The 25313-nt window shown below is 49.1% G+C and overlaps 1 protein-coding gene across 6 annotated transcripts in view; it reads left to right on the top strand.

The window, feature by feature from the left end:
- OGDH (oxoglutarate dehydrogenase) overlaps nt 1-25313 on the top strand; it is a 587498-nt gene that overhangs the window by 331499 nt on the left and 230686 nt on the right. For all 6 annotated transcript variants that reach the window (XM_085636081.1, XM_085636083.1, XM_085636078.1 and 3 more), the window contains one exon: nt 17558-17660. In XM_085636081.1, coding sequence (XP_085492207.1) covers nt 17558-17660 — 103 coding nt within the window. The remainder of the gene's footprint in view (nt 1-17557; nt 17661-25313) is intronic.

Genomic DNA, 25313 nt, shown 5'->3' with positions numbered 1-25313 from the left:
GGACGACGAGGACAACGTCGCCGAGGCAGCCGAAAACTTCACGGTCGTAGAGACCGACAAGAAGAAAGAAGACGAGGTAAGAGAATCGTCGAGCGCAAATCAAAAAACACCTCAAACACGAGGGTGACTCGAGAAAAACTGAGTCAAGGTCCACGAAGGGAGCCCCGGCGCCGAAAACTTCGACGTCCAAAGGGGGAACTTCGGACAAAAGGCCCAGCGGATCCTTACAAAAGGACTCCCTGGCGCAGAAAGACGCCGAAAGGCAAGGGTCGTCGAAATCATCCCATGAAACGGGCCGATCGACGCAGAAAGAACGTTCGACGTCGACGCAAGTTTCATCGAAAAGGCCCGCGGTCGACGCCGAAAGCATCTCCGAAATGGAGAAAAAGAAGAGGCGGCTCGAGGCCGAAATGGAGAACATCCTTCAAAGGAAGAAGGAGTTCGACGCCAGGATGAAGGAATTCAAGATTCCAACGGTTTCATCGGCGGACGTCGTCGAAGTCGAGGAGGAGTTCGACGCCGAAGGGCTGACAAGGGACCTCGAAGAGGAAGAGGAGCCCTATTATGAGGAAGAAGCCGAGGAAGAAGACCAACAATCGTTCTTCGAATCGGCGACATCTACCGGCAACGACGTCGAATGGCAAGATCTCGACACCGAAAACCCGGAGGAGGCCGTGGACACGTACCCCTCGAGGCCTTCGCCACCAGACGACATCGGGGTGTACAATATGGTGGTGAAGAGCGCAGCAATGGCCTTCGGCGTCAAGCTCGACGAGGAGAGGCCGAAAGCAGATTTTCTCGTCGAAACACTGCTCCCCATCCAGACTAGGAGCCAGTTCCTCCCCATGCTACAAAGCGTGATGAACCAGGGGAGAGAAGCCTTCAAGGAGCCTGCCACCTGTCGGTCGATCACGCCCAGGACAGAGAAAAAGTATAAACACTCCTCCCTGGACCCACCTTACATCAAGGGTAGCGTCACCGCAGACTCCATCATTGCCTCCACGGCCAGGAGAAGGGCCAACGTGCCAGCAACCTCGGGCCCACCTCCAGATAAAGAGAGCAGGAGAATCGACCTCACAGGCAGAAAGGTCGAGAGGAACGCCGCAATGCACTGGCGCATGGCGAATTCAAATGCACTCCTAAATAGACACCAGTACCAACACTGGGATGAAATGGGGGAGCTAGTAAAGCACCTCCCCGAAGAATACCGCCAGAGAGCCTCTCACCTGGTAGATGAAGGCAAGAACATCGCCAACTCCTGTATAAAGACGGCGTTGGATGGGGCAGAGACTTCAGCAAGACTCATGGCCATAGGGGTCACAGAAAGGAGGCATGCATGGCTAAGAATCTCGGGATTCAAACCGGAAGTGCAGAACAACATCCTGGGCACTCCCTTCAACGGAGAGACACTGTTCGGAGCAACGGTGGACGAGAAGCTCACCCAGCTCAAGAAGGAGAACGAGACAGCGAGGTCCATGGGGGCCCTGCAGCTGAGGGGAATGAGACGAGGAAATCCCTCGAGGAGACCCTACGGTAGGGGTGGAAGCCAACAGGGGACGTCGCACCAGGCGTTCCAACAAGGTCAGCAGGGCGAAGGTCACGGACAAAGTCAGCAGAAGCAAAGCTGGCAATATCAACCTCGGGGCCAGTCCTTTCGAGGGAGAGGGAACGGACGTGGCCAAAGGAGGAGAGGGGGCGATCAGCCCTCCTCGAAGTGACTCAGCACGCAAGAAGACGCCCACCCTCGTCAGGCCCCCAAGGGTGAGGCGCAAAAAGGTGTCATCAGGGGGAAGAGAAGATCCAAGAGCCTACGAGCATACGTCACCGGTAGGCGGAAGGCTGAGGTTCTACCTTCAGGAGTGGCGGCGCATAACCACAGACAAGTGGATACGGAACATCGTGCAGTACGGATACTGCGTAGACTTGGAGAAAAGACCTCCAAACAGAAAGCCGAAGGAAAGACAGAGATCGGCCCAAGAACTGGCAATACTCAGAGAAGAAACACGGAAACTCCTGCAAAAGGGAGCCATAGAGACAGTGCCGTTCAGGGAACGCAACAAAGGGGTCTACTCAAACTACTTCGTGGTTCCGAAGGTAGACGGAGACCTCAGACCCATACTGGACCTCCGGTACCTAAACAAGTTCGTCAAAACACAAAGGTTCAAAATGACTTCACTGCAGGAGGTACTGCCACAGATAAGAGAAGGGGACTTCATGGTCACCGTGGACCTCAAGGATGCCTACCTTCACATCCCAATAAACAGAAGGCACAAGGGCCTTCTAAGATTCAACATCGAACAGGAACACTACCAGTTCACAACCCTGGCCTTCGGATTAAAATCAGCGCCAAGGGTCTTTACAAAATGCCTGTCGGCGGTAGCGGCACACCTACGAAAGCAGGGCATACACGTATACCCCTACTTGGACGACTGGCTGGTCAAGGCAAACTCACGCGAGAAGTGCGAGAGGCACGCAAAACGCGTAACGGACACCCTCACAAATCTGGGATTTTCCATCCACTGGGGAAAATCATCGCTGGAACCGGAGCAGGTAAAGATTTTCCTGGGGGCACAGATCAACTCCCTCAACAGTACAGTAGTGCCCAGCGACAGGAGGACAGATGCCCTACTGAAGGAGACGCAGCTCTACCAGAAGGGGCGAGCTCTGACAGTGAGGGCGGTGAGCAAGATGATGGGGATGATGGCGTCCTGTATCCAGCTGGTGCCGAATGTACGCCTGCACATGAGACCATTCCAGGAATGGCTGCAACAGCAATGGTCACAAGCAAACGGAAGTTGGGAGGATCTAGTGGTTGTTACGCACGCAGTGCAGGAGGAGATAACTTGGTGGAACAGAGACAACATAACAACAGGGAGAAGCCTGACACCACCAAGCCCAACAGTGACCATTACCACGGACGCATCGCAGATGGGATGGGGAGCGCACATGGACAACCTCAGAGTGAGGGGTCTATGGGCTCCGGCAGACGCGGTCCGCCACATCAACTACCTCGAGTTGAAAACAATACTGCTAGCCCTGAAGGCATTCCAGAGACACCTGTGCGGGCAGAGGGTGTTGGTGCAGACAGACAACACCACGGCGATGTTCTACATCAACAAACAAGGGGGGACACAGTCGTTTCCCCTCTCATCCCTAGCTCAGGAGATTTGGAGATGGGCCATACCTCTCAGGATAGATCTACTGGCAATTCACCTACCGGGGAAGGACAATGTGGAGGCAGACTGGCTGAGCAGGCAGACCTCAGCATCGCACGAGTGGGAGCTCAATGGCCAGGAAACGGAGAAACTCTTCCGGAGATGGGGGACTCCCACAATAGACCTTTTTGCAACACGCCACAATGCAAAATGCCAAAGCTTCGCGTCCAGGCAACCAGATCAGCAATCCAAGGGAAATGCCCTATGGATAAGCTGGTCGAGGACATTTGCCTACGCCTTTCCACCGATACCCCTGTTGCACAGAGTGCTCGACAAGTGCAGAACCAGCAACATGACTCTGATCCTGGTGGCCCCACAGTGGGCGAGGCAGACATGGTTCTCACAGATTCAAGAAATGGCGCAAGGCAATCCGTACAGGTTCGAGCGAAGAAAAGACCTGCTCTCAATGCAAAACGGGGAGGTCCTGCACCCAGAGCCAGAGACCCTCAACCTAGCAGCATGGCTCCTGAAGACCTAGAGTTCGCACACCTAAGGTTACCTCAGAGCACTATGCGAGTGCTACGGGAGGCAAGGAAACCTACTACAAGAAAGTGCTACAGCGCAAAGTGGAAGAGATTCACGGTGTGGTGCAGGAAGAAGGGCCTGCACAACAGAATGACAAGAGACTCAACGGTGCTGAGGTACCTCACACACCTTCTAAAGAGTAACCTCTGCTCGAGCTCCCTAAGGGTGCACCTAGCAGCGATCGTTGCCTACACCAGAGGTGAGAAGGGTGGAAGTTTCTTCAGCTCGCAGGTGGTGAAGAGATTCATGGAGGGAGCCAAAAGAATGGCACCCCCGAAAAGGTTGCCGCCGCCGGCATGGAATTTAAACGTGGTTCTGACGGAGCTCATGAAGGCGCCGTTTGAACCCATTCACAAGGCCAATCTACAAATGTTGACGATGAAGACTGCCTTTCTAGTGGCCATAACCTCACTACGCAGAGTGAGCGAGCTTCAAGCACTAACGCTACAGGAGCCCTACATTCAAATTCACAAGGACAGGGTAGTCCTGAGGACGGACCCACACTTCATGCCCAAGGTAGTGTCGGCGTTTCACATGAATCAGAGTATACAGATACCGAGTTTCTTCCAAAACCCGACTACAAATGCAGAAAAGGCCCTGCACACCCTCGATGCCAGAAGAGCGGTGATGCACTACATTGAAAGAACCAAAGAACTCAGGAAGTCGAAGCAGCTGTTTGTGTCCTTTGCTACTAGCTTCATGGGTAGACCAGTGACCAAGGGCACCATCGCTAGGTGGATTGCCCTCACTATCCAATTCTGTCACAAACAGGCTGGACAGGAGCTAACGGAGGGGCCACAAGCTCACTCCACAAGGAAGAAGGGGGCCACAGTTGCCTTCCTGGCAAACACGCCCATCCAAGACATTTGTCTCGCAGCAACTTGGGCATCTGTGCACACGTTCACAAAGCACTACTGCGTGGACATTCAAATGAATAAGGAAGCACAGGTCGGACAGAAGGTGCTACAACACATTTTCAACGACCAGCGATCATCTTCCACCCAGCCACCACAAAAATAGGAAAACCGCTACAAAATCTATGCACAGCATAGTGAATCCAGAAAGATTCACGCTGCAAAACGAAAAGTTTCTTACCTGTCGGTGTAGTTTTGCAGCTTGAAGATCTTTCTGGATTCACTAGCGAACCCACCCACCTCCGCCAGGAAGATGAGGCTGGAGGAAGAGGGGGTGAAATGGATAGGATCAAAAAAGTGGATACGTACAGAAATATGGACAAAAGGATTAATCAATCGCCTAGGGTTAAAAAAAAAAAAAAAACAGGGAAAAAAGAAGCCGAAGATGGCGCCCCAAAGGTGGGACTTCCGCAGGAAGCACGACGACGTCACGGGAGGTGCACCAAATGGTGGACGTCGACGCCCACCTGGGCTACAAAAAAAAACAAAGAAAAGACTACGAATCCGGACCCAACCACAAGATCGCGGAATAATGCAGCATAGTGAATCCAGAAAGATCTTCAAGCTGCAAAACTACACCGACAGGTAAGAAACTTTTCGTTACACACAGTACACTTTTTTTCATACTAAAGGTACCTGTTTAAATTCAATACCATATTCTAAAACCCCACTGTCGACACTCGTGCTACAAAAGTTTTCGAAATAGAACTTTTGAATTTTTTCATACCTCAGTGTGAAGGTAATCTTGCATTATTGCAGACTTCACTTGCTCTATAACTAGGATAAAATCCGCCTATTCGAGTTTAAATCCTAGCGAGATTGTGCAATCAGGTTAAGAACAAATTGTCGAAGACCTGTGAGGAAATGGGTTGCCAACAGGGATATCTAAGTACCGATGAAAATATATGGTTGCCTCCATTCCTGCAGCCCTGTACCACTCCTCAGCAAATACCTTTCCGAATGCGACAGGCCCTTAGACCATGCCCATCAAATGGTAAAGCACTTGTACAGAAACTATTTGGAAAGAGGGAATGACCAGATTGTATGTTGTGAGAAAGTGGCTCTGTATATACTGTTCCCTAATATGTACAGGGTGTACAGAGTCCACAGTCCCCCAGAGGCTGATAGAGGTCAAAGTTAGGTATGACCTTACTCTCAAAAGTGGTAGCTTGGTCGAGCAGTAAGGCAGTACCAGAGGACAGTGTAAAGCATTTATTGTACACACTCAGTCAGCAAATGGTTTCACACACTCAATAACTGAACTCTAGGCCAATGATTTGTATATATAAAATATATGCTTGTTTTATTTTTAGAACCACAAGGGGGTAAAAATATACTTTCTCAGAATGAGAGGTTGAATATAAATACTTTTGTTTCAAGCAATGAATTTGTGTAAACAGTCACAGTTGGTTGCAATAAACAATCCTATTTCCTAAACATAACAATGCATTGAGCTCAATGGTAAATTCAGGTTATTTGTAATAAATTACTTTTCAGATTACTTTTGGAATTCCAGGTCTGGATCCTAGAACCAGCCTGGGGTCAGTATTCAGAATCAAGTGAGGAAAGTCGACTTAATAACTGTAATGATTTTTAGATAATATTTAGCTATTTCAAAAGTTAGCACTTAGAAAATATTTCACAGAAAACATTCAATGGATCTCTATGGCAAGAAATTCAAATTGCAGGTAGAGTACTTTATCGTTACTTTAGTAATCCAGGACTGGGTGCCTAGACCCAGGACTGGGGTCCTTATCAAAAGCAGGTAAGTAATTTCGTTTGCAGAAATGGTACGATTTTAAAAGAATATTTCAAATTTGCAAAAGTAGACACTTCGTAGAAATTTCACAGAAAAGCAGACAATGGTTTCCTATGGGAGAAAAATGAGTTAGAAGTAAGTATAGTTGTGAACACTTTTCAGAGTCAGGGCTGGGCACCAAGATCCAGCACTGGGAGCTCACCTAGGAGCAGGTGAGTAAATTCGTTTTTGTCACTTGGCTGATTTTTGGTGAATTTTTGCAGTTTTGAAAAGTTCACACTTAGAAGATTTTTGAAGAAAAAGCCAGTCAATGTTACCCTATGAGGAAAATGAAGTTAGCGGTTTAAGGGTAAGTACTCGACTGGTAGTGGTGAAATTCCGGGCATGGACTCAGGGGTCCCCCAGTGTCAGGTAGGTACAGTTGGTTCACCCTCAGCGGTTTCAGGACGGCCGGGTGCAGAGAGAGTTGGGCCCAATGTCATCCTATGAGGGATAGGGGGGCCTCGGTTGGTGGCTGCTGTCTGGCAAGCCACGCGGCTGTGGGAGCTGGGCTCCTGGTCACTTACTCAGGGCAAGTGGGGAAGTAGGTTAGAGTAGAGAGGGCACGGCCAGGGCCACTCGGGCGGCTGGGTGCAGGGTGCTTTTGAGCCTTAGGGCGCTCAATGGAAATCAATGGGAATGTTCCGGTTTGGAAAGAGGCTGCAGGCTCGGGGACGAGGATGTTTCAGGTGCCACCACCACTTCGAGAGGTAAGTTGGGTAGTTGTAGGTTAGGTGGGTACCCCGGGATTGGGCACAGGGGGTCGCAGGGCGCCGGGTGCAGGGGTGCCTTTTGACGTCGGGAATCTTACCCTCTGGTTGATCGCGGCTGGGGTGGCACTTGGTTCTGAGGCTGCAGGCTTCTTCCGGGATGTCGAGGGGGGTCCTTGGGTGCTGGACTCTGGGTCACAGTCGCCGTGGGGTCGTCCTCTGGGTCTTTGTCCACTCCGGCACTGGCCAGGCTTGGCTGGTGCAGAGTGTGTTGGGTCCGCGGTCCCGGGCTGGTGCCAGGGATAGCAAGTAGGTTTCTTGAGTAGAGCCTCTACTCGTGGGAGTCCCAGGGGCTTAGAGCTAAAAGGTAGCCAGGTCCTCCGGGGTTGGTGAGGTTGCTGGCCACGTGGGATGCCGCGCTGGTGCAGGTTCGAGAGTCGACAGGCCGGTAGGGCTGGGGCCAAAGCAGTTGGTGTCTTCTTCTCTTTTTAGCAGCTGCAGGGCAGGTCTTTGTTCTTCTTGCTCTTCTTGTCGTTTTTCTATCTGGAATCTGAGGAAGGAAGGTTCAGGGGGCCCCTAAATACTAGATTTAGGGGCGTTACAGGTAGGTGAAGGCCAGGGACCAATGGGTCCTTGTCCTGGGGTGGGTACACCCCCTATCCTGCCTCTCTCCTGTGGGAGGGGGGCAGTAGCCTAATCCTGATAGGGTAGGGCCTCCCATCTTCAAGATGGCGAGAGCCCGGAGATGTGCTTCACCTCGCCTCCCCCACCTGAGGGGTGGGGTGGGCAGGCTGGCACATCCCCTGTCCTTGTATGGGGTTTCCGGCCAAGCTTCCCGCCAGAGTGGGGGGTTGCAGTGGCCTGGGGAAACTCCAACTGGCGGCATGCCTTTGAAGCTTCCCTTTGCTCATCCTGGGGGAGGAGATTTCTCACCTCACCCAGGATGTGCATTGTTGCAGGCCCGGGAGAGCAGGGGCTCTCCCACCCAGGGGTCCAGCAACGTGTCTGCTGTGTGGCAGCCTGGGCAGCCTCAGCGCAGACGTGGATTGCAAGTTAGCTGTAAGGGGGCATCTTCTAAGATGCCCTCTGGGGTGCTTAGTACATTAAATCCTACACTGGCATCAGTGTGGGTTCAATGTGCTGAGAAGTTTGATACCAAACTTCCCAGGCTTCAGTGTTGCCAATATGGTGCTGTAGAGCTCGTGTTTGACAAGCTCTCAGCACCATGTATTCTTAAATGACAGCACTGCACTTACAGTGCCCAGGAATGGACCCGGGTACTGTAGGGGCACAGGGCTCCTGCTCCTGTGCCCACACCATAGGCGTAATGCACCCAGCTAGAGGGGTGGCTGACATATGCCTTGGCAGTGTAGGTGATGGGCATGGTACACAGTGATGTGTGCCATGTCGACTCTTTGTTTTGTCCTGCACCCAGACACTCAGCCTGCAAGGGCAGTGTGTGTGTGTAAGGGTACGGGGCCTCTGAGGGTGGCACAATGAGTGCTGCAGCCCTTAGAGGCCTTCCCTGGTCACAAGGCCCTGGGTACCTAGGGTACCATTTACTAGGGGCTGACATGTGGCTAGGGTTTGCCAATTTGGAGTTTGTGTGGTTTAAGGAAGGAACATAGGCCCTGGGCACCTGATTGGCAGGAACCCAGGGTACACTCAATCGAAGTACATTCAGCAATTTAGCAAAAAGTGGGGGCATACCATGCAAGAAAGATGGCACTTTCTCACACAACCCCCCCCCCAAACGAAAGGTGATGAGACTAACCTTGTCCTATGGAGTCTTCATTGTCTAAGTGGAAGAACCTGGAAAGTCCATCTGCATTGGCATGGGCAGTCCCTGGTCTGTGTTCCACTTCAAAGTCCATTCCCTGTAGGGAGATGGACCACCTCAGTAGTTTTGGATTTTCCCCTTTCATCTGCATTAGCCATCTGAGAGGTCTGTGGTCAGTTTGAACTAGGAAGTGAGTGCCAAACAAGTATGGCCTCAGCTTCTTCAGGGACCAAACCACAGCAAAGGCCTCCCTCTCAATGGCACTCCAACGCTGCTCTCTAGGGAGTAGTCTTCTGCTTATAAAAGCAACAGGTTGGTCTTGGCCTTCATCATTGGTCTGGGATAGGACCGCTCCTATCCCTAGCTCAGAGGCATCAGTCTGCACTATGAACTGCTTGGCATAATCTGGAGCTTTTAGAATTTGTGCTGAGCACATTGCTTCTTTTAGGGTGTCAAAAGCCTTTTGACAACTAACTGTCCAGTTAACTTTCTTGGGCATTTTCTTGGAGGTGAGTTCTGTGAGGGGGGTCACAATGGACCCATACCCCTTCACAAACCTCCTGTAGTACCCAGTCAAGCCAAGGAATGCCCTGACTTGGGTCTGGGTTGTTGGAGCTATCCAGTCCATGATGGCCTGGATTTTGGGTTGTAAGGGCTGTACCTGGCCTCCACCTACAAGGTGGCCCAAGTACACCACAGTGCCCTGCCCTATCTGGCATTTGGATGCTTTGATAGTGAGACCTGCACTCTGCAGAGCCTCTAAAACCTTCCCAAGGTGGATCAGGTGATCCTGCCAGGTGGAGCTAAAGACAGCAATATCATCAAGATAAGCTGCACTAAAGGACTCCAACCCAGCCAGGACATGGTTCACCAACCTCTGGAAGGTGGCAGGGGCATTCTTTAACCCAAAGGGCATCACAGTAAACTGATAATGCCCATCAGGGGTGGATAATGCTGTCTTTTCTTTTGCTCCTGGGGCCATGCCAATCTGCCAGTACCCTGCAGTTAAGTCAAAGGTACTGAGAAATTTGGCAGCCCCCAATTTGTCTATCAGTTCATCTGCTCTTGGGATAGGGTGAGCATCTGTCTTGGTGACAGAGTTGAGCCCTCTATAGTCCACACAGAACCTCATCTCTCTCTTTTCACCCTGTTGATGAGGTTTGGGGACCAGAACCACTGGGCTAGCCCAGGGGCTCTCTGAAGGCTCAATGACCCCTAACTCCAGCATCTTGCTGACCTCAGCTTTGATGCTTTCCTTGACTTGATCTGACTGTCGATAGATTTTGTTCTTGACAGGTGCACTGTCACCAGTGTCCACATCATGGGTACACCAGCTTGTCAGACCAGGGGTCAGGGAAAAGAGGCTAGCATATTGTTGCAAGACTTGCTTGCAGTCAGTCTGCTGTTGGGCAGAGAGGGTGTCTGAGAAAATCACACCATCTACTGACCCATCTTTTGGGCTGTAGGATAGGAGGTCAGGGAGTGGCTCACTCTCTGCTTCCTGTTCTTCATCAGTCACCATCAGCATGGTGATGTCAGCCCTATCATTGTAGAGTTTAAGGCGGTTCACATGGATGACCCTTTTGGGTGTCCTGCTAGTGCCCAGGTCAACTAGATAGGTGACCTCACTCTTTCTCTCTAGGATAGGGTAAGGGCCACTCCATTTGTCTTGGAGAGCCCTTGGTGCCACTGGCTCCAAAACCCACACCTGTTGCCCTGGTTGAAATTCAACCAGTGCAGCTTTTTGGTCATACCAGTGCTTCTGGAGCTCCTGGCTGGCCTCAAGGTTCTTGGATGCTTTTTCCATATACTCAGCCATTCTGGACCTTAGGCCAAGCACATAGTCCACTATGTCCTGTTTGGGTTCTTGAAGAGGCCTCTCCCAGCCCTCCTTTACAAGACACAGTGGTCCCCTTACAGGATGACCAAACAGAAGTTCAAAGGGTGAGAAACCTACTCCCTTCTGTGGCACTTCCCTGTAGGCGAAAAGCAAGCATGGTAATAGGACATCCCACCTCCTTTTGAGTTTCTCAGGGAGTCCCATAATCATACCTTTCAATGTCTTGTTGAACCTCTCAACAAGGCCATTGGTTTGTGGGTGGTAGGGTGTAGTAAACTTGTACTGCACTCCACACTCTTTCCACATGTGTGTTAGGTAAGCAGACATGAAGTTGGAACCTCTGTCTGAAACCACCTCCTTAGGAAAACCCACCCTGGTGAAGACACCCAGGAGGGCCTTGGCTACTGCAGGAGCTGTAGTAGTCCTAAGTGGAATTGCTTCAGGGTACCTAGTAGCATGATCCACTACTACTAGAATGAATTTGTTCCCTGAGGCTGTGGGAGGTTCGAGTGGACCCACAATGTCCACACCTACCCTTTCAAAGGGGACCCCCACCACTGGTAGTGGAATGAGGGGGGCCTTTGGGTGGCCACCTGTCTTGCCACTGGCCTGACAGGTAACACAGGAGCTGACAAACTCCTTCACCTTTTGGTGCATCTGGGGCCAGTAAAAGTGACTCACTAACCTTTCCCAAGTTTTGGATTGCCCCAGATGTCCAGCTAGGGGGATGTCATGAGCCAAAGTTAGGAGGAACTCCCTGTACTTCTGTGGCACTACCACCCTCCTGGTGGCTCCAGGAGTGGGGTCTCTTGCCTCAGCATACAGTAATCCCTCTTCCCAATAAGCTCTGTGGGTACCACTGACATCTCCCCTGGCTTCTGAAGCAGCTTGTTGTCTCAGGCTTTCAAGAGTGGGACAGTCTCGCTGACCCTGGCACAGCTCTTCCCTAGAGGGTCCCCCTGGGCCCAAGAGTTCAACCTGGTAAGGGTCAAGCTCCATGGACTCAGTTCCCTCAGAGGTATCTACATCCTCTCCAGGGGGAGAGGGGTTCTGAGTGTTTGGCTGTACAGAAGCTGGTCCCCCAGTCTTCTTGCCCTTCCTCTTGGTTGATTGGGCCATTATTCCAGGCTCCAAACCTACTTTTTCACCCTTCCTCTTGCTCTGTGCTCTGGTTTGCACACACACCAATTCAGGGATGCCCAGCATGGCTGCATGGGCCTTTAACTCAACCTCAGCCCAGGCTGAGGTTTCCAGATCATTTCCAAGCAGACATGCAGCTGGCAACTTTGGAGAGACCACTACCTGTTTCAGGCCAGTAACCCCCCCCCCCCAGCCTAATGTTACCATGGCCATGGGATGACTAGTGGTGACACTGTCAGCGTTGGTGACTGGGTAAGACTTCCCAATCAAGTATTGCTCAGGGGAAACCAGTGTGTCTTTCACCATAGTGACACTGGCACCTGTATCCCTCAGAGCTTCTACCCTAGTTCCATTCACCCAGGGGTACTGTAAGTATTTCTTCAAGTTGGGGGGCCACACAGCCACAGTGGCAAACTCCACTTCTCCCAAGGAGACTAAACTTGCTTCAGTGTGTTCCCAGATTTGCTCAGGGTACACCTCTGATCCCATTTGTATACTTGCTGCCCCAGGAGTGGCTGTACTGGGTGCCTTAGGGGCTTTGTTTTGGGGGCAAGATACAGTTAGGTGTCCCTGCTTCTTACAGGTATTACAAAAGGCCTTTAAGGGATCAAAGTTCTTCCCCCTATATGGTTGGGGCACATAGGGAGTAGTTTGGGTCCCACCCACCTGAACAGGTTTTTGGGGCCCTTTGGAAGACTCAGACTTTTTATCTTGGGGATTCTCACCACCTTTCCCCTGGGGAGGTTTTGTGACCACCTTCTTTTGGTCACCCCCAGTGGTTGTCTTGGTCACCCTAGTCTTGACCCAGTGGTCCGCCTTCTTTCCCAATTCTTGGGGAGAAATTAGACCTAGGTCTACCAAATGCTGATGCAACTTTTCATTTGTGCAGTTACTCAAAATATGTTCCTTCATGAATAAATTGTACAATCCAGTAAAATCCTGCACACCATGTCCAGCTAACCAACCATCCAGTGTCTTCACTGAGAAATCTACAAAATCAATCCAGGACTGGGTCTGGGTTTTGTGAGCCCCCCTGAACCTAATTCTATACTCCTCAGTGGTGAATCCAAATCCCTCAATCAGAGCTTTCTTCATGAGGTCATAGGATCCTGCTTCTGGCCCAGAGAGGGTCAGAAGCCTGTCCCTGCAGTTACCAGAGAACAGTTCCCACAGGAGTGCCCCCCAGAGAGGTTTCTTTACTTTCCTGATATCACAAGCCCTCTCAAAGGCTGTGAACCATTTGGTGATATCATCACCTTCCTCAAATTTAGGGACAATCCCTTTGGGGATTTTAAGGTCAGAAGTTTCCTCCCTATCCTTGTTTTTGTTATTGCTGCCACCATTGATGGGTGCTAAACCCATCTCTCTCCTTTCCTTTTCTAGAGCCAGCAGCCTGGACTCTAGATCTATTCTTTTGGCCAGCCTCACAAGGCTGTCCTCTTCACTGGGGGGTCCCCCAGTGTTGTCTCTGGGACCAGAGCCACCTGTGTGGTCTCTAGGTGCCCAGATGCTATGTCTTGAGTTGGAGGGTATGGGTGCCATCTCCTCCCTAGGGAATAGTATGGGGAGGTTGCTGTCCTCCTCCCCTGTTTCCCTTTCCTCATCTGACTGGCCATCACCATGTTCAGATGGGTGGTCTTTAGCATACTCAGCCAGGAGCTCCTGGAGCCCTTGTTTGGATGGATGCTGACCCATTTGTAAATTTTTGAGTTTACATAAGGACCTCAATTCCTTGAAAGACAAGTGTAAGTAAGGTGTGAGGTCGAGCTCCTCCACCAGGTCCATGTTATTATTATCACTAATAGCTGGGTTTGTTTGAGACATTCTAACCTGACAGTTCTAACCCTCTACCCTGACTATAGTGACTTTTATTTTTCTAAAATTCTAATGGGACTTAAGCAAGGCCCTAGCAAGACTTTTAGTAATTTTGGAAAAAACCAATCAGAATTCTAAAGGCAATTTTTAAGAGTTCTGTCGTGTGATCAGATGGTAACCAAGTAGTCCAACAAATGCAAGTTTGTATCCCACCGCTGATCCACCAATGTGAGAAAGTGGCTCTGTATATACTGTTCCCTAATAGGTACAGGGTGTACAGAGTCCACAGTCCCCCAGAGGCTGATAGAGGTCAAAGTTAGGTATGACCTTACTCTCAAAAGTGGTAGCTTGGTCGAGCAGTAAGGCAGTACCAGAGGACAGTGTAAAGCATTTATTGTACACACTCAGTCAGCAAATGGTTTCACACACTCAATAACTGAACTCTAGGCCAATGATTTGTATATATAAAATATATGCTTGTTTTATTTTTAGAACCACAAGGGGGTAAAAATATACTTTCTCAGAATGAGAGGTTGAATATAAATACTTTTGTTTCAAGCAATGAATTTGTGTAAACAGTCACAGTTGGTTGCAATAAACAATCCTATTTCCTAAACATAACAATGCATTGAGCTCAATGGTAAATTCAGGTTATTTGTAATAAATTACTTTTCAGATTACTTTTGGAATTCCAGGTCTGGATCCTAGAACCAGCCTGGGGTCAGTATTCAGAATCAAGTGAGGAAAGTCGACTTAATAACTGTAATGATTTTTAGATAATATTTAGCTATTTCAAAAGTTAGCACTTAGAAAATATTTCACAGAAAACATTCAATGGATCTCTATGGCAAGAAATTCAAATTGCAGGTAGAGTACTTTATCGTTACTTTAGTAATCCAGGACTGGGTGCCTAGACCCAGGACTGGGGTCCTTATCAAAAGCAGGTAAGTAATTTCGTTTGCAGAAATGGTACGATTTTAAAAGAATATTTCAAATTTGCAAAAGTAGACACTTAGAAGAAATTTCACAGAAAACAGACAATGGTTTCCTATGGGAGAAAAATGAGTTAGAGGTAAGTATAGTTGTGAACAGTTTTCAGAGTCAGGGCTGGGCACCAAGATCCAGCACTGGGAGTTCACCTAGGAGCAGGTGAGTAAATTCGTATTTGTCACTTGGCTGATTTTTGGTGAATATTTGCAGTTTTGAAAAGTTCACACTTAGAAGATTTTTGAAGAAAAAGCCAGTCAATGTTACCCTATGAGGAAAATGAAGTTAGCGTTTTAAGGGTAAGTATTCGACTGGCAGAGTTGAAATTCTGGGCATAGACTCAGGGGTTGCCCAGTGTCGGGTAGGTACAGTTGGTTCACCCTCAGCGGTTTCAGGACGGCCGGGTGCAGAGAGAGTTGGGCCCAATGTCATCCTATGAGGGATAGGGGGGCCTCGGTTGGTGGCTGCTGTCTGGCAAGCCACGCGGCTGTGGGAGCTGGGCTCCTGGTCACTTACTCAGGGCAAGTGGGGAAGTAGGTTAGAGTAGAGAGGGCACGGCCAGGGCCACTCGGGCGGCTGGGTGCAGGGTGCTTTTGAGCCTTAGGGCGCTCAATGGAAATCAATGGGAATGTTCCGGTTTGGAAAGAGGCTGCAGGCTCGGGGACGAGGATGTTTCAGGTGCCACCACCACTTCGAGAGGTAAGTTGGGTAGTTGTAGGTTAGGTGGGTACCCCGGGATTGGGCACAGGGGGTCGCAGGGCGCCGGGTGCAGGGGTGCCTTTTGACGTCGGGAATCTTACCCTCTGGTTGATCGCGGCTGGGGTGGCACTTGGTTCTGAGGCTGCAGGCTTCTTCCGGGATGTCGAGGGGGGTCCTTGGGTGCTGGACTCTGGGTCACAGTCGCCGTGGGGTCGTCCTCTGGGTCTTTGTCCACTCCGGCACTGGCCAGGCTTGGCTGGTGCAGAGTGTGTTGGGTCCGCGGTCCCGGGCTGGTGCCAGGGATAGCAAGTAGGTTTCTTGAGTAGAGCCTCTACTCGTGGGAGTCCCAGGGGCTTAGAGCTAAAAGGTAGCCAGGTCCTCCGGGGTTGGTGAGGTTGCTGGCCACGTGGGATGCCGCGCTGGTGCAGGTTCGAGAGTCGACAGGCCGGTAGGGCTGGGGCCAAAGCAGTTGGTGTCTTCTTCTCTTTTTAGCAGCTGCAGGGCAGGTCTTTGTTCTTCTTGCTCTTCTTGTCGTTTTTCTATCTGGAATCTGAGGAAGGAAGGTTCAGGGGGCCCCTAAATACTAGATTTAGGGGCGTTACAGGTAGGTGAAGGCCAGGGACCAATGGGTCCTTGTCCTGGGGTGGGTACACCCCCTATCCTGCCTCTCTCCTGTGGGAGGGGGGCAGTAGCCTAATCCTGATAGGGTAGGGCCTCCCATCTTCAAGATGGCGAGAGCCCGGAGATGTGCTTCACCTCGCCTCCCCCACCTGAGGGGTGGGGTGGGCAGGCTGGCACATCCCCTGTCCTTGTATGGGGTTTCCGGCCAAGCTTCCCGCCAGAGTGGGGGGTTGCAGTGGCCTGGGGAAACTCCAACTGGCGGCATGCCTTTGAAGCTTCCCTTTGCTCATCCTGGGGGAGGAGATTTCTCACCTCACCCAGGATGTGCATTGTTGCAGGCCCGGGAGAGCAGGGGCTCTCCCACCCAGGGGTCCAGCAACGTGTCTGCTGTGTGGCAGCCTGGGCAGCCTCAGCGCAGACGTGGATTGCAAGTTAGCTGTAAGGGGGCATCTTCTAAGATGCCCTCTGGGGTGCTTAGTACATTAAATCCTACACTGGCATCAGTGTGGGTTCAATGTGCTGAGAAGTTTGATACCAAACTTCCCAGGCTTCAGTGTTGCCAATATGGTGCTGTAGAGCTCGTGTTTGACAAGCTCTCAGCACCATGTATTCTTAAATGACAGCACTGCACTTACAGGGCCCAGGAATGGACCCGGGTACTGTAGGGGCACAGGGCTCCTGCTCCTGTGCCCACACCATAGGCGTAATGCACCCAGCTAGAGGGGTGGCTGACATATGCCTTGGCAGTGTAGGTGATGGGCATGGTACACAGTGATGTGTGCCATGTCGACTCTTTGTTTTGTCCTGCACCCAGACACTCAGCCTGCAAGGGCAGTGTGTGTGTGTAAGGGTACGGGGCCTCTGAGGGTGGCACAATGAGTGCTGCAGCCCTTAGAGGCCTTCCCTGGTCACAAGGCCCTGGGTACCTAGGGTACCATTTACTAGGGGCTGACATGTGGCTAGGGTTTGCCAATTTGGAGTTTGTGTGGTTTAAGGAAGGAACATAGGCCCTGGGCACCTGATTGGCAGGAACCCAGGGTACACTCAATCGAAGTACATTCAGCAATTTAGCAAAAAGTGGGGGCATACCATGCAAGAAAGATGGCACTTTCTCACATATGTTTATACAGAAACTGTGCAAATATATAAATACTTGATGTAACCTTTGAGGCAACATGTTTGCATGACTGGTACCTGTTGTTTTTTAACCTGTGCTGTGAGTGTGTGGCGCTGAATTAATTTAGTAATCTTTGATGATTGGGAACTACTGGTTTTAATTGGGAACTTTGTAGATGGTTTGATACCATCACAGCACCTTTGTCTTAAATATTTATTTCATATAACTGTATTTGAAAGTTATTCCCACAATAATGTAATTTTCAGCTTAACTTGTTAATTGTAACTGTAATTCTCTATGGCCCTATCATTCGTGTACTGTAGCTTGTAATAGAGTATGTTTGAATGGAGAAGCTTGAGATCTTTACCAAAACTTTACTTTTGCTGCTTCTGTAAGGAGGAAATTGCGAAATACGATAAAATCTGTGAGGAAGCCCATAACAGATCAAAGGACGAAAAAATTCTTCACATCAAGCATTGGTTGGATTCACCTTGGCCTGGTGAGTAATGCAAAACCACTCTAATTGTAGCTACTCTGGAAGTCTCCCAGCAACTTCCTTCACACATTTGTTCAAATAATTTCCAAAGATACTGCCAGAAATGTGATTCCTATCGTGTACTTTATCTGTTTTACAGCGTAACATTTTTCACGTTCACAATTTTACTTAAAATATGCAAGGATTTTCAAATAATTTACCGTTTTCTTAACCTACCCACAAATGGTTTTCTGTTGTCTTATTCCCATGCTTTGTTTTAGCAGAACATGTAGGGTTTTTCTACATCATTTGTTTTGTATTTTTCTCAATTCTATATGCTCTTGGTTATTTGTTCTTTGTGGTTTAGTGTATTTACTGACATGTTTACAGTTTTGTTGTACGCGCCATTTTCTTGGTGGCCTTGGGCAGTCAGATGTTCAAGTGAATTACCCTGTTTAACTAGTATTGTTTACCACTATTGTATTTGCCCCAATGCTGGTGGTATGCCAGTTGCATAGCCAAGATGCTCCCTTTTGCTACTTAACACTCACAGTAGTTGGGGTGAGCATCAAGGCGTACTGCAGGTGGTGTTGGGGCCTAAGGACTCCAACTCAGTGTGATTCAATGGATAACTTGCAGTAATAAAAGGTTTTTCATCTGGTTCTTCATCAGCTGATCCTTGGGCTCTGTCCCCCGTGAATACTGAATATCTTCCTCTTCGCTGGATGCAAGAACTCTTTTACAAGAGAAAATCTTTAGGAAAAACTATTTAAACTAAACAACATGCTTATATAACTTAAAGGGATTTATTGAATTTAAACTATTTTTGTTTTAAACGGCTACTTAAGTATGCACAACCTTGTGAAGGAAACTCTTCAACGATATGAGAAATTAAAAACCGTGGCTTCGTAGACGAGCCTAGCCTTCATGCTAACTCTACAGAGAGGAAAAAAACATTGTTCCTATAAGGCTGCCCTATGACATATGCACAGGTCCTGCCAGTGAGCTCCAGTACATCTTTTTGCACTCCTGAATGAGGATTCCAGGCCACCCAGCTCTGCCCAGTATTTCCATTAGGTTTGTTTTTCCTCATAAATTGGCTTTTTGAAATGAAGACGCTTCTTTTACGATGTTTTGCAAAAAGATAAGTTCTCTTGTAAAAGTATTCTTAATCCCACAGGGAGTTGGCGATATTGAGTTTTAATGAATATCAGCAAAGATCCCATGTGTGAGAAAGTGGCTCAGTATATACTGTTCCCAAATAGGTACAGTGTGTACAGAGTCGACAGTCCACCAGAGGTTTGGCAGAGGCTAAAGTTAGATATAACCTTACTCTCTAAAGTGGTAGCTTGGTCGAGCAGTAAGGCAGTATCAGAGGACAGTGTAAAGCATTTGTTGTACACACTCAGTCAGCAAATGGTCTCACACACTCAATAACTGAACTCTAGGCCAATCGTTTATATAAAATATATGGGTGTTTTATTTTAGAACCAACAATAGGTATTAAAATATACTTTCTCAATATGAGATGCTTTAGGTAAATACTTTTGCAATATGCAATTGACTTTTTGTAAATACCGGTTACAGGTTGTTGCAATAGGCAACACAATTTCACACATCATAATGCATTGGGCTCAATGGAAAGTTATTTGCAATAGATTACATTCAGGATCACTTTTGTAACTCCAGGACTGGATCCTAGATTCAGTCCTGGGACAGTTCTTAGAAACAAGTGATAAAAGTCGACTTAGTTACTGTTGTGATTTTTAGGAAATATTTAGCGATTTTAAAAGTTGACACTTAAAAGAAATTTCATAGAAAAACAGTCAATGATTCCCTATGGAAGACAATTCAAGTTGCAGGTAAAGTAGGTTCTCGTTACTTTTGTAATCCAGTACTGGGCTCCTAGACTCAGTACTGGGATCTCTATCTAAAACAGGTAAGTAATTGCGTTTTCATGGTTAGCACGATTTTTAAAGAATATTTAAAGTTTGCAAAAATCGACACAGAAGAAATTTCACAGAAAAACAGTCAATGGTTTCCTATGGAAGAAAATTGGGTTACTGGTAAGTACGGTTGTGAATATTTTTCAGAGTCAGTGCTGGGCACCAAGATCCAGCACTGGGATCTCTCCTAAAAGCAGGTGAGTATTTTCGTTTTCGTTACTCGGCTGATTTTTGGTGAATATTTTAAGTTTTAGAAACTCCACACTTAGAAGAAATTTCAGGAGAAACCAGTCAATGTTACCCTATGGAGAAGATTGAGTTATCGGCTGTTGGGTAAGTACTCGACTGGCAAAGTTAAGGTTCTGGGCACAGACTCAGCGGTCTCCCAGGGTCAGGTAGGTAGAGTTGTTACACCCTCTGCGGCGCAGGGGCAGCCGGGTGCAGAGTGAGTTAGGCCCAATGTTATCCTATGGGAGGCAGGGGGAGCCTTGGTTGGTGGCTGTTGACTAGCAGGCCACGCGGCTGTGGGAGCTGTGCTCCTGGTCACTTGCTATGGGCAAATGGGGAAGTAGATAGGTGTAGAGGTTGCACTACTCGGGCGGCTGGGTGCAGGGTGCTTTTGAGCCTTCGGGCGCTCAATTGATTTCAATGGGAAAGCTCCTGGTTGGAAAAAGGCTGCAGGCTCGGGGACGAAGATTCTTCAGGTGCCACCACCACTTTGAGAGGTAAGTTGGGTAGTTGGAGGATAGGTTGCTGTATGGGTGGAAAGTTCTGGACTTGCGACGCTGCAGTTTTAGGGCCCAATTTTATATGTGGCACAGTCCTTGTAAATGGCTACACCCAAGAGCCATTGAAAAGTTTAGGTTAAGAAAACGATGGAGGGTAGTGCCTTCTTAATTGGTCCACGTCAGTGGATAATCAATATCAGAGACATTGCTCGAATGAAGATCATTTGTGTTATTTTTATTTATCTTTTTATCAAAGGAGCGCAAAAATTTCAAATTGTGAAGAGAAAAACAAAAGCCGACACGTGTTTCATCCTAGTGGCCCATTGGCCGTGGGCTTTTTCAAGGCTAAAGTGGTATGAATACAAAGAATAAGGTAGAATAAGTTAAGTTTAAAGGGTGCAGAGTTGTCAGTAGAGTGAATTGTGGGAAAGTGGAGAACAAAATATTAGCCAGAAAGAAAAAGATGGTGATAGGAGAAGGGGGAACCAAAGAGGGGATAGAAAGAGGGCAAGAAAGAAAAGAAAAGTGCAAAAGAGAAAGGAAAAGACGGTAGGGAAGAGATAGTGAACCAAAGGGAAGAGGAAAAATATAAATCATAAAAGCTTGCAAGCAACGGCATTCAAATATTAATTGCAACAGTACATGAGCGACGAATATGGAAAAGGTAAGTCTAATAGTTAAAGGTCATGCATTGAAACAAAGTGTAGAGGTCAACAAATACAAATGTAAGTGTTATGTTCAACGCAATTGTGACATAGGTGATATCGTGATCACATGAGAATTAAGAAAACACATATTAGGCTCAGGATTAACAAAAACACCCATTATGTGTTTTTGTTAATCCTGAGCCTAATATGTGTTTTCTTAATTCTCTAATATTTTGTTCTCCACTTTCCACAATTCACTCTACTGACAACTCTGCACCCTTTAAACTTAACTTATTCTACCTTATTCTTTGTATTCATACCACTTTAGCCTTGAAAAAGCCCACGGCCAATGGGCCACTAGGGCGAAACACGTGTCGGCTTTTGTTTTTCTCTTCACAATTTGAAATTTTTGCGCTCCTTTGATAAAAAGATAAATAAAAATAACACAAATGATCTTCATTCGAGCAATGTCTCTGATATTGATTATCCACTGACGTGGACCAATTAAGAAGGCACTACCCTCCATCGTTTTCTTAGTTGGAGGATAGGTAGGTACCCAGGAGTTGGGCACAGGGGGCCGCAGGGCGCCAGGTGCAGGGGTGCCTTTTGGTGTCGGGAAATCTTGCCCTCTGTTGATCGCTATTGGGGGGGGGGGGGGTGTACCTGGTTCTGAGGCTGCAGGCATTGTCAGGACCGTTGAGGGAAGTCCTTGGGTGCCGGACTCTGGGTCACAGTCGCCGGGGGGGTCATCCTCGTGGTCTTTGTTCGCTCCGGCACAGGCCAGGCTTGGCGGGTGCAGAGTGTGCAGGGTTTGCGGTTCCGGGCTGATGCCAGGGATTAGAAGCTGATTTTGAGCAGAGCCTCTGCTCATGGGAGTCCCAGGTGTTTAGAGCCAAAAGGTAGCCAGGTCCTCTGGGGTTTGTGAGGTTGCTGGCCACAAGAGATGCCGGGATGTAGCTGGAGCAGGTTCGAGGTTCGACAGGCCGGTAGGGCTGGGGCCAAAGCAGTTGGTGTCTTCCTCTACTTAGCAGCTGCATGGCAGGTCTTCTTTCTTCTTGCTCTTCTTTGTATTTTGGAATCTGGGGAAGGAAGGTTCAGGGTGCCCCTAAATACTAGATTTAGGGGCGTTACAGGTAGGTAAAGGGCAGGGACCAATGGGTCCCTGTCCTGGGGTGGGTACACCCCCTATTCTGACCCTCTCCTGTGGGAGGGGGGCAGTAGCCTAGTCCTGATTGGGTAGGGCATCCCATCTTTAAGATGGCGAGCGCCCGGAGATGTGCTTCACCTCGCCTCTCCCACCTGAGGGGTGGGGTTGGCAAGCTGGCACATCCCCTGTCCTTATTTGGGGTTTCCAGCCAGGCTTCCCGCCAGAGTGGGGGCTGCAAGTGGCCTGGGGAAGCTCACAGAGGCGGCATGCCTTTGAAGCTTCCCCCTGTCCATCCTGGGGGAGGAGACCAAGCACCTCGCCCAGGATGTGCATTGTTGCAGGCCCAGGAGAGCTGGGGCTCTCCTACCCAGGGGTCCAGCAACATGTCTGCTGTGTGGCAGCCTCAGAACAGACGTGGATTGTAGGTTAGGTTTAAGGGGGCATCTCTAAGATGCCCTCTGGGGTGCTTGGTACATTAAATCCCACATTGGCATCAGTGTGGGTTTAATGTGCTGAGAAGTTTGATACCACACTTCTCAGTCTTCAGTGTTGCCATTATGGTGCTGTGGAGTTCGTGTTTGACGAGCTCTCAGCATCATGTACTCTTAAATGGCAGCACTGCACTTACAGTGCCCAGGAATGGACCTGGGCACCCTGAACCTTCCTTCCCCAGATTCCAGAAGCCGTGCAGAGCTAATAAGAAGACCACGCCCACTGACTTGACCCCAGCCCTACAGGCCTGTCTCCCCTTCAACCTGCTCCTGCGAAACCCCGGCGCGGCCAGCAACCTCAAAAACCCCAGAGGACCTGCCTGCATTCACTTTCCAAGCTGCTTCTCCCGTGAACATCGGACATGTTTGAACTGCAGCTTCTAGTGCCAGCCAGAAAACGCGAATCCAGCACAGTCTGCGCCCGCCGAACCCGGCCTGTGTTTGAGTGAACAAACACCACGAGGAGGTCCCCCCGGAAAAGTAATTGACTGCATTTTTCTTAAAAAGCCCATTCAATTGAATGTAATATACCTGCAATGTGTTGCAATCTGCTTTCTTAAATCTGTAATCAAAGCCAATACCAGTCATACTTCAATTCTGAACTGTGTTCAAACAAGACAGTTACTACTGCAAAGTATTTATATGCTTACCTGTACCAAGCTTGCTTGGTTCTAGAAATAAAACAGTATTTTTTTTTATACAAAACAATTGGCCTAGAGTTCAGTTCTTGAGTGTCTGAGACCATTTGCTCACTGAGTGTGTACAACAAATGCTTTACACTGTCCTCTGATACTGCCTTACTGCTCGACCAAGCTACCACTTTAGAGAGTAAGGTTCTATCTAACTTTAACCTCTGCCAAACCTCTGGAGACTCTTGGACTCTATACACACTGTACCTCACTTTGGTGCAGTATATATAGAGCCAGTGTCTTACAATAGTGCACCCTGCATTAGGGCTGTAAGGCCTGCCAGAGGGGTGACTTACCTATGACAGAAGGTGTACCATGTAGAGTCTTTTTAGGTCTCGCCTGACCCAGCGCATGCGCTCGTCTGGCGAGTCTTTTAGTAAGGGCTTTAAAAAAATGCTACCATGGCCAGCCTATAGCTTGCGTGCATGTGCGCGGACGCGCGCTTACGAGCAGAAGCGCCATATGTCTTTCCTCGTCATGCTCATTAAGCGCATCGCTCGCCGCGCTTGATCGCCATCACTTTCACTTTCGCGGCCGCTTTGATGCTCTCAGTGAGCCAGTATTTTCACAGCCGCGTTACTTTTACAGCCGTGCGCCTACTCCTCGTGTTATCTGTGCCTCTCCTCCTGTTAGCCCTGGCGCGAGCGCCACCCCATTTCTTCTTGTTTCTTTTACTTTCACGGCCGAGCGGCTGCCTCACTTTCACGGCCGCACGGCCATGGGCGTGTCTGTAGCAAACCTCCCTTGTGCCTTCAATCGGGCCTTTACCCACTGCCTTTGTGCACTTACGCAATCCACCATATGGAGTGTTCGCGCACACAACTCGGGGGCTTGTCAACGTTTTCAGCGTGTTCATTATGTTCTTGGTAATGCTGCTGTCCCCGGCTCAGTCTGTCTAACCCCGACGCCAAATCATTGTGAGATTAAATTACACGCAGCTATGAATCCGACTTTGAAAAATCGTCTTTTATGAGCGGACATTCGCCAAAGAGTGTTTCATGTATTTGTAAACATGTAAAGCAAGGTGGTACAGGGGGCCACCCACGGCCGAAGGACCTCTTCCTCTGCCATTCATGGATGAATTCTAGAAATAACACCCTCTGCCAGGTGTCTGGACTTGAGGCGCTAGCTCTGCGATGATGAATCTGCGAGGTTCAGGTTCTTGTTTCCCGCAGATATAAAACTCCACCGCTCGCACCCTCCAGCCCTAGTTCTCCGCGGAAGTCGCTCTGTCTTCACTGCAGCTCAGGAGGGACTCGTGGGATCGGTTTGTCACCGTAGATGGCTAGTGGTTCCACACAGCCCTGGCGCCATGCCCCACCCCGCCACCACCACCACAGGGGGTACCTAAAACTCCATCGAAATGACAAGATCACACCTTGCATAATCTGCTCCAGGGAAACCGTGAGTGACGGAGACTCAAAACACCTAGGGGCACCACCCCTACACTCCTTCCACAGAAACGACTGACGCCACTTAAGGACACGTCCCTAGAGGCATCAATCAGGAAAGAAAAGCTTTACGAACAATCCGCAGTTTGAGATTGTTCTGTATTCAGACGAGCGGACGTGTGTGTTGTATTTGGTCTTTGTTGCAACACAGCTCCGCAGCAGGTGCAGTAACTCGCCGAGCATCGTACCCGAGCAGCCTCCGTACAATCATTCTGTTGGTGGGCCATTGTTCAAGACACCTGCGCACACACCCTTACCCCTGCTCTTCATCGAGTGCATTGACACACTGAGCTGTCTGAGTAGGCATTCAGGGCAGGTGTAGGGCGTGGCATTACTACAGGTCATACACAGATGTCTGCAGCAGCTACACTCACTCTCTGAGCGCAGCGCATGAGGGAGGTCTCTGCAGCAGGTGCATGGACCCACTGCACTGTATTACTATTAGTGTCACCGTGAGCTTGGCAGTTAAGCCTCTTGAAAAGCAGTTGTGAGTTAATGATCCGTTAAAGGCACTGGCTGTAGCCGGTTTCTCACATTGTAACACTGATTGCTCCTTTAGGCGTCTCCTTGGTGAGAAA

This window comes from Triturus cristatus, chromosome 11 (genome assembly GCF_964204655.1).
Source record: "Triturus cristatus chromosome 11, aTriCri1.1, whole genome shotgun sequence".
NCBI lineage: Eukaryota > Metazoa > Chordata > Amphibia > Caudata > Salamandridae > Triturus > Triturus cristatus.
This window is presented reverse-complemented; position numbering and strand designations above follow the sequence as displayed.